We start from the raw sequence: 8318 nt of genomic DNA, 5'->3' as shown, positions 1-8318 counted from the left end.
GAGAGAGAGAGAGATAGGGGAGGGCTGCCACCAACCTTCCCTCGGGGACCGGGTTCGACTCGTCGATGGATGCCTTTAGGTCTGTGCCCATGGCAGCCTTGTACTCCTTGACGGCCTCGTCGATGGCCGACTTGACCACGTCGTGGTCGGCCTTGCGGGCGCGGACCTGCAGGGACGGCTCGTGGAGGGCGTAGAAGCCCTCGAGCAGCAGGCTCTTGAGCACGGCGGTGTACTTGGCCTTGTCCTTGGCGCCGCCGGCCAGGCGCTCGCGGGCCTGCTCGAAGATGGAGTCGAGCATCTCCTGGCGGGCGGCCAGGACCTTGAGGCGCGTCTTGTTGGCGACGGTGGAGCGCGTGATCTGCTGCGACATTGTGGCCTGCTTGAACTTCTTCTCGTAGGCGCCGTCCATGGTGTCCGTCTCCTGGCGCACGAGCTTGGACTTCTCGATGGCGAACTCCTCGTCGGCCTTGATCTGGATCTCGCGCGCCTTCTCCATGGCCTCCTGCTTGATGAAGGCCGTCATCTTGCGGAGCTCCTGTCCGACCTGTGGTGAGGGAGGGGGGGAGGAGGTGGCGGGGTTGCCCGTCTTGTCAGCTTAACCTTGTCTCGTCGCCAGTCTTGCGCCGCGGAGCGGGCTTCGACAGCTTGCTCCCCCCGCTGACAAGCAACACTATTTCCCCCATTCGTGCGCGGGACTTGCCTGGTCGTCGGACAGAGCGTGGACTTGAGACATGATGGGCGGCGGCGACGTGACGCGGGGGAAGGATGGGGGAAGGGGGGGCGGTTGGCGTGCGAAGCAGGTTTGATTCTCGAGGGATCCGGTGCTGGCTGTGGGCGCGTTTCGGTCAACTAAGACAGCCCTGATCGGCCGGCCGCAGAGCGTGGATGCGTCGAGATGGGGGGTTTGGCTGGCGTTGTCTGGAAAAGTGGCAAGTCTTCGGTGTCGGCGACGTAAGTTGGACAAGTCAATTATCGCCGGCTCAGGAGCTTCCAGCGGAGAGCTTTCGGCATTGCACCGCCGCCCCCGGGCCAGCTCCCCTTGGCGCAATGACGGGGGTGACCGCTGCTGGCCTGGCGCCGCACGCTGGGGCGGGCAAGCCCAGCCCCACTTTCCAGTGTCAGACAACCTTGCAGTGACGCAACAGCCACATCGCTCGCCAGTTGTGGCGCTCAGCTGTGGCGCCCTAAAGCAAGAACAAAGTACAATTGCCACATCCGGACGGGCCCCCTGATCATACTACAACCATCACGACGGACAGTCAAATGATGAGCCTCACACAAAAATGCCCCCAATACCAAAGCACGTAATCCATTTCTTCGTAGCCCGGTCTCGACATCTAGCTTAGATTTCTCCAACCACGGCTTCAAGCCACACCTCCAAGCCCACCCCTTCGACAACGTCTCCTCCCGAAAAGGATTCGACGCTATCGCATGATGTCTGGACAGAGCCAGCCTAGTCTGTATTGGGAAGAAGCCTTCTTCTGTCCCTCCCTCCTTAACAATGACACTCGTATCCCTATAGCGGTCCCTTTATCACAGCCTCCCCAAGAGTGATCCTGTGCGGGCAGCGGGGAGCTAACACCGTTCCGGACGAACCGGTCCTTTACTCTCTCCCCTTTCTTGACAATAGCCTTCTCACCTCAATGCTATGTGTGTATCGGCATTTTGGTCGTCATGGAGGACAATAGGGATCTGCGATCGGCCACCTCTTGTGGGCGTCGGGCTCGCAAGGGGATTCTGTCTATTTATGCACTTGTACTCTCAGAATAACAACCTCTTTTTCTGAAGACAGGCCAAGCAAAGCGCACTCGATCTCTAGCCACACAAGCAGCACAGCCTACACAAACTAGCGAGCCAGCATCTGTCTAGAGATCGCAGCGACCGGGATAGGTCGCTGGACGAAGCCAGTCCTTCAACCCTCCGGCACGGATCAACCAGGTTCAATCGCGCAAAATGGCTCCCCCAAGCACATCGTTCGTCGTTCTCGCTGGTGACAAGGAACAGGAAAGGGTCTCCGTGGTTCAGCGGAGTGTCGGAAGTGGCTCGACCACTTTCGCCATCCTGACCAGTGACATTGGCGGTCGGGGGGAATTTGTTCTCAGGCAAAGCAAGTCGGCTGTCCAGGACGCTGACATCAAAGAGGAGGCAGAAATTATGGAGCGCCTGCAAGGGGGCTCTCAGGACCCCCCTGAAGACTGGCCCCTGGCCTGGATGGACGGCAAACTTTACGGCAAGGAGGGAGAGGAAGCCGTCTCCTACCGGAGGCATTACGGGCTTGGGGATTTGTCCAGGATCATGGTCACCTGTGGGCAGTCTCGGACGCCGATCCCATCTGCTTTTGGGGCTGAATACCTAGTGACGATGCTCCGGGCTATAGATATGCTATTGCTGGGTCCTGATGCGCCTCGAATCGAGCACGGTGACATAATCGCGGAGAATATTTTCTTGGAACGGGCGGCCTTCGATGGCGCCCACCCCCAACAACTCGGAGCAATCCCAAGGTTCGTGTTGGGTGACTTTGACAAAAGCCAACATGTCACGGGGGAGATGGCCTGGAAGTGGGCGGTCCTGGGGGACGTTTGGAATGTGCTGGAGATCTGGAAGAATATGCACCAGCATTCCACGTCAATGGAATTGAACGAGGAGGACCGCGTGTCTTGGGAAAGCATCCACGAAGATGTTGATCTCATCAAAAGCGAGCTCACCGACCAAATGGAGTCCACCACAAGCAGGCTCAACTACCTAATCGATCTCCTCACAAGCGAGCTCAACGGTCAAATCGAGCCCAACGACCGCTCGGTTCTGCCCTTTCCGGGGCCGCGCCTTCGGGGGGCACTGGAAACATTCAGGGCGCACCGGGTGGCAGCGCCGATGACTGGTGACTCTCTGAATGGGTTTCTTGAACTTGTCGGGGGCCTAGAAAGCCCGCCGACGTCCCCAGAAAAGACCTATGCATCACGGGCTGCCGCCACTCGGGCGGCCCGCAACACCAACCTCCGGCCTCCGATATTCTGCAGGACAGCGCTGCTCAAGCCCGACGGCCGCTTCGTTTGGATACAGGATGTGGATGTATGAGGATCATTCTAAGGAGGAAAGCGGGGATGACAGCGAGGGCAACAAGAGCAACAAGGGCCGGAGGAGTAACGAGGGCAACAAGGATAAGTAGAGCGAACTCTAGATTACAGGCACCACGCCATCCGGTATACTTTGATTCCGGACACTCGCTAATACTACACTAGCACTCTAGAACTTTGTGCTCGGCCCGAAGCAGCAAACTTAGATACAAAGAAGTCAAAACTAGCACAGTAGTATATGCTAAAAAAAAAAAAAAAAGAGCAGATTTGAACTAGTGACTAGAGTGTGTGTAGTGTGTATAGTAGGTTCTGCGATACGGGAAGGATCTTCTACCATGGCGGTATACGAATTACCTCGAACCGATTGAACCCCAATTTCTACAACGTTTGGTATTGATTACTTTGGGATTTACCTATAATACTATCAATAAATGCTATTCCACCCGCACTCTTTGCGTACCCGAGTTCCAGAAACAAAGTAAAAGAGGTCACTTTAGAGTTGTTTAGGCGATGGTGGGTGCACAGAGCTGGGTCTGGCCAGTGTTCCTTCCCAAGTCCTTTCCCAAGCCTGGGGACTGAGTGCTAGAAAAATAGCCCACGAATAGACAATATCCTAAAGCAGTAGCCCGGCAGGAAGCGCCCGGCTAGGGACAGAGGCAAGCGTCTCCTGCAGCCCAGCGAGTGCCTGGCCGGGATGATCCGAGACGGCTGGGGAAGCGGCGGTGAAAAAGGAGAATAAAAAAAAGGAAACGCAGGGCCGGCCTTGCCAAGCAAGCGTCTCACTCCAGAGTCAATGGCTGGCTCAAGTGGTCGTGGCGCGTGAACCCCGGATGCGGCAGGAGTCACGTGGGCTAGCGTCACCCACTCGCGGGTGCTCCGCTGCCAGTGTCACGCTGCAGAGTGAGTTTGCCGGTTGAGAGCACAGCTGCCGAGGCGGGCTGGGCTTTCCGCCTGGGGCAGCATGGGCAGCCTAGGCAGTCAGACACCGCCACGACACGCCTGATTTCAGCTGCGTCAGGCCGGATGCAGGGCCCCTCCCTACCCCTGACCGCAATTGCGATCTCTCGCGACCGGCTGTTTCGCTGGGCCATCGCTGGGCACTGGCACAGGCACAGGCACTGGCCGCTCAACACACGCCCACGTCCACGCGCTGCAACATTCGCGACCTCTTTCTGCCCAGATTCAATCAAACGCCGTACCGCTTCTCCACAACTTGGATCGCTGCTGACCCCGACCCCAGGCCAGGGCCTCAAGTCAGCGCGTCACCAGGCTCCAAAAACCCACCAGCCCAGCTGCCGCCATCACCAAGCCTCGAGCGCTACTGCTGCTCAGTGCACGCCAGCTTGTTGAGAGCTCGACCCACGGGCCACACGGGCCAGACCACACCCAACCCCGTCCGCCGTTGTTTCCCTCGTGTGGTTGAGTTGACATGCGAGGGGTGCGCATCCACTGCCGACCCGACTGACCGACTCTCACCGTCCTCGACTACCTCGTACCACCTCATTTCTTACGCCTTCTTTGCCGCCTCGGCCTGCTCGAATACCTGTGTCGCATCTCCCGGCCCAACCTACCCGTAGACCATCGTCCCGCACCCAACCTGCCCAAAGCCGCCGCCTCACCGAATGGCCACCAGCCCTGTTCGAACGAAAACGACCCTCCAAAACGCTGCTTTCAGAGACTGAGGGAGAGGAGGACCAAGGCGCAGGCAGTGGTGCTATGCAAGGCGGCTTGCCTCGCACCTCTTCTCCAAGTTTCCCCACGGTCGACCGATGATACCGCGCCCGCCGCCCCCATCGCAATGGGTTCAATCGGCGATCTCTCCCCTGGAGGGAGTATTTCTGTATGCCGCCGCCGCGCCCCAACCTCTGACTGTCTGCAGGAGCACGCGACCTGACCCCGGCCTGCTTGTCCCCGGCCTACTTGTCCCCGGTCTGCTGGCGCTCTTGCTAACCCGCCTACCCCTCCCCTCGCGCAGATAGGAATCCTTGTCGGCCTGTTGTCCACAGCAGTGCAGAGCCTCGGAATCACGCTCCAACGCAAATCGCACATCCTCGAAGACGAAAAAAGCCCCCATGACATCAGAAGGCCGCCGCACCGCAGGAGGAGGTGGCAGTTGGGAATGGGCATATTCATCGCCTCCAACATTCTCGGCAGCACTGTGCAGATCTCGACCCTCCCGCTCCCTGTCCTTTCGACTCTGCAGGCGTCGGGCCTCGTCTTCAACTCTATTTGCGCCACCCTCATTCTCGGCGAGCCCTTCACGCGCTGGTCCATCTGCGGCACCCTGCTCGTGTGCGCCGGCGCCCTCCTCATCGCCATCTTTGGCGCAATCCCCTCGCCCGCTCACACCCTCGACGAGTTGCTGGCGCTGTTGGGCCGCACCCCCTTCGTCGTCTGGATGTGCCTGCAGGCTGTGCTGGTAATATCGGTCGCTGTCGCCACCGACACCCTCAGTCGCATCCAAAACCTGGCCCAGGACGCTCGGTTCCGCCTTGCCCGAGGGCTCGCATACGGCTGCATAAGTGGCATCCTCTCTGCCCACTCGTTGCTCGTTGCCAAATCCGCCGTCGAGCTCGTCATCAAGACGCTGTCGGGTGGAGCCAACCAGTTCGCCCACTGGCAGTCATGGGTCCTGCTTCTGGCCCTGGTGGCCCTGGCCTTGACCCAGCTCTACTACCTACACAGGGGCCTGAAGCTGGTCTCCACCTCGGTCCTCTACCCGCTCGTTTTCTGCATCTACAACATCATCGCCATCCTCGACGGCCTCATCTACTTCGACCAGGTCAACAAGCTGAGCACCAAGTCCGCCCTTCTCATATCGCTGGGAACCGTCATCCTCCTCTCGGGCGTCCTGGCACTCTCGTGGCGCCTCAGCGACGAGCAGCACCCGCCCGCTGTCGGCCAGTCGTCGCTTGCCCCCGGGCTGGGCCTTGTCGAGGATACGGACGGCGAGGAGGAGGAGGAGGACCTGCTGCTCGGCTCCGATATTGGTGGCTACGAGGATGACGTCCTGCCCGCCACGACGACCCATTACAGCTACCAGACCTTCAGCAACGACCGCCGACCCTCGGTCTCGACACCCACGGAAGGGGTTGAGACTAGGTCCGCATCATCGACTCTGACGCCGCCGCGCAAACGGGCGCCGCTCACGCCCTCAGCCAAGCGAACCAGCTGGGCGGAGCGCGTCGAGATATGGGGTGAGCTTGAGGACCGCGACCGGCCCGCATCCCCCGCCCTCAACGTCGCACGGAGCCGCAGTCAGACGTTGCCGACTAGTGAGCCCGGTGCATCTTCACTTCATATCCCCCCACCGCGCCGTGGGTTTAGTGGCGGGAGCCCGTTGGGGATCGTGGGAGGGGATTTGGGAGGGCCAGATGACGCAGGAGCAGACGCGGATGCAGAGTCTGGCCTGCCCCGCAGGTTCCGTAAGAGGAGGAGATCCACGGGGTTCCCCGGGTTCCAAGCCAGGAAGACGTCGCGGCGCAAGAGCTCGGGCGGCCTTCAGGACGCCATCAACGGCCTCTGGAGGAATAGATGGTGGAACAAGCCCGTCAAGGGCAAGGGGCCCGAGGAGGAGGAAGAGGATGAGCAACAACACCGGCCTTCTACCTCGCCCCAGTGGCCTCCGTACCGTGACCACCCAGACGAGGACGACCGGCCGGATCGCGGACGGGGTCCCAGCCCAGGCGACCCTGAAGCCAGTGGTGGTGTCGGTAATGCCTCCTCTGCATGACCACTTTTCTTGGGTTACTTTTTCTTGTCTTTCATGTCTTTGATTCGTTCTCTGTTGTGTTTTTTTTTGTTACTGTTATGGTCTAAAGCAGCGTTTGCAATACAAAAACCGACTGTCCCATTCTTTTGTTCACTTTATGAAGGGAAAGGGGGAGAGGTAAAGCCGGGAAGAAGATAGGAAAGAACGAAATTGGCATTTGCATGTAGACAATGCTCACGGCGGCGAAGCAGACATTGGCAGGCGTTTGGGAGGGCGGCACACTTGGTAATGCCCAAGATTGACTGGCACTTTTGGATTATGGGGTCATTGTTTTCTTTTGTGCAAAGCACAGCATCTTGGCCAACAGCTGATAGAAGTAAGATACACACACAATCGAGAACACATTCGTTATGTCCCGCTAGCGAGTATGTGTTGGGCCGGCTCGTTGGGGCGGGGGGCGGGCTCGACTTTACATGGGGGCACCACGGCTGCCAGCAGTAAGCTGACATTTTCTAGCCCGGCGAGTGCTTGTCTATTGGGGTCTGCTAGGTCAATCTTGGTTGTACGAGGACCACGGACGCCGTGGTCAAAGTCCGAGCGCAGGGACATGGACATCTCGAGTCCTACCATCGCGGGGAGCTACCAAAATAGCAACTGGAAGGGACCATGATCAATAACGGATTTGTTCGGATAGAATTAGGTACAAGTGAAGCTATATATACATTAGAATAAAGCTTGCCCGGAAGGATTTACGTAGATCTCTCGGGGGTTGTAATGTTAGTATATACAAATGAAAATAGCATGGGACATGTCATGTTTCTCCCTGCCGTCGGTTTACAAACAGCGTAGATGTAGATGGAGAGAGAAGCATCTACCTAGGAACAGATAGAGGGTATTGCAAAGACATGGAAAAAAAGGAGATATGCGGGTGCAGCATCGTATGAAAGACAAGAGACCGAAATACTCCTTTTTTTTTTTTTAGAATGTTGGTACGCAACGAAATATTGACGGTAGACAAGGTATATATCAGCGGATCCAAGTCCCCCAAAAAGGAAAGAAAAAAAAGAGAGTAAAAAATATACAATAAGAAATAATTCAGAAAAACCCTGTCTACGGTATAAGCAATATGGACAGTAAAAGCGAAGACCCATTCCAGATGACGTTGGAAGACGAGAGAAAAGTAGCTAAAAACACAAAAGCCGCTCCCACCAGTCGTTACCAGAGAGTCAAAGGGGAACTCTAGAGAAAAAGCTTCTCTGCTCTCCGTTTTTCTTGACACGTCATTGGACAAAGTGTGTCGGTCGGTCGGTAAAATTCCCCCCATCTCCCTCTTCCCTCGCCCCAACATCTGGCTCCCTTCGGCGAGCCGCGGGGGCCCCCGAGTTCTCGGATTCGCTCGGAGGGAGGAGTGAAACGGGAAAAGAATTCAGACGATGGGGCGATGACACGAGGCGGGGAGAGAGAGAGAGAGAAAGAGGGCAAAAGTCCTCGTTTTATTGTTGTCTTGGGGGCCTTCCAGGGCCCGCATGTCA

The 8318-nt window shown here is 57.7% G+C and overlaps 3 protein-coding genes across 3 annotated transcripts in view; 2 read left to right on the top strand and 1 right to left on the bottom strand.

The window, feature by feature from the left end:
* Nucleotides 1-1064, bottom strand: part of GGTG_11631 (V-type proton ATPase subunit E) — a 2286-nt gene extending 1222 nt beyond the window's left edge. The window contains exons 1-2 of the mRNA XM_009229522.1: nucleotides 701-1064; nucleotides 36-544 (exon numbers count right to left, since the gene is read on the bottom strand). Coding sequence (XP_009227786.1) covers nucleotides 36-544; nucleotides 701-733 — 542 coding nt within the window. The 5' untranslated portion in view covers nucleotides 734-1064. The remainder of the gene's footprint in view (nucleotides 1-35; nucleotides 545-700) is intronic.
* Nucleotides 1065-1659: 595 nt separating this feature from the next.
* GGTG_11630 (hypothetical protein) lies at nucleotides 1660-2348 on the top strand (the record flags this gene model as incomplete). The annotated part of the gene is given in 2 exon segments (XM_009229521.1): nucleotides 1660-2305; nucleotides 2314-2348. Coding segments are annotated over 2 exon segments (387 nt in total). The 5' UTR covers nucleotides 1660-1953.
* A 1759-nt stretch (nucleotides 2349-4107) lies between these two features.
* On the top strand, nucleotides 4108-7214 carry GGTG_11629 (hypothetical protein). Its single transcript, XM_009229520.1, has 2 exons — nucleotides 4108-4914; nucleotides 5050-7214. The coding sequence occupies exons 1-2, from the start codon at nucleotides 4873-4875 to the stop codon at nucleotides 6805-6807; spliced, it is 1800 nt and encodes a 599-aa protein (XP_009227784.1). The 5' UTR covers nucleotides 4108-4872; the 3' UTR covers nucleotides 6808-7214.
* Nucleotides 7215-8318: the final 1104 nt, after the last annotated feature.

The sequence above is a fragment of the Gaeumannomyces tritici genome (assembly GCF_000145635.1).
Source record: "Gaeumannomyces tritici R3-111a-1 unplaced genomic scaffold supercont2.7, whole genome shotgun sequence".
NCBI lineage: Eukaryota > Fungi > Ascomycota > Sordariomycetes > Magnaporthales > Magnaporthaceae > Gaeumannomyces > Gaeumannomyces tritici.
Note: the sequence above shows the minus strand (reverse complement) of the source record. Positions and strands in the feature narration are given on the sequence as shown.

What these genes read in the sequence shown, in the direction of transcription:
- GGTG_11629 (XM_009229520.1), top strand. Translation starts at nt 4,873, where the DNA reads ATGGGTTCAATCGGCGATCTCTCCCCTGGAGGGAGTATTTCT. An exon ending in CCCCTGGAGGGAGTATTTCT is followed by an intron (nt 4,915 to 5,049) that starts GTATGCCGCCGC and finishes CCCCTCGCGCAG; the next exon opens with ATAGGAATCCTTGTCGGCCT.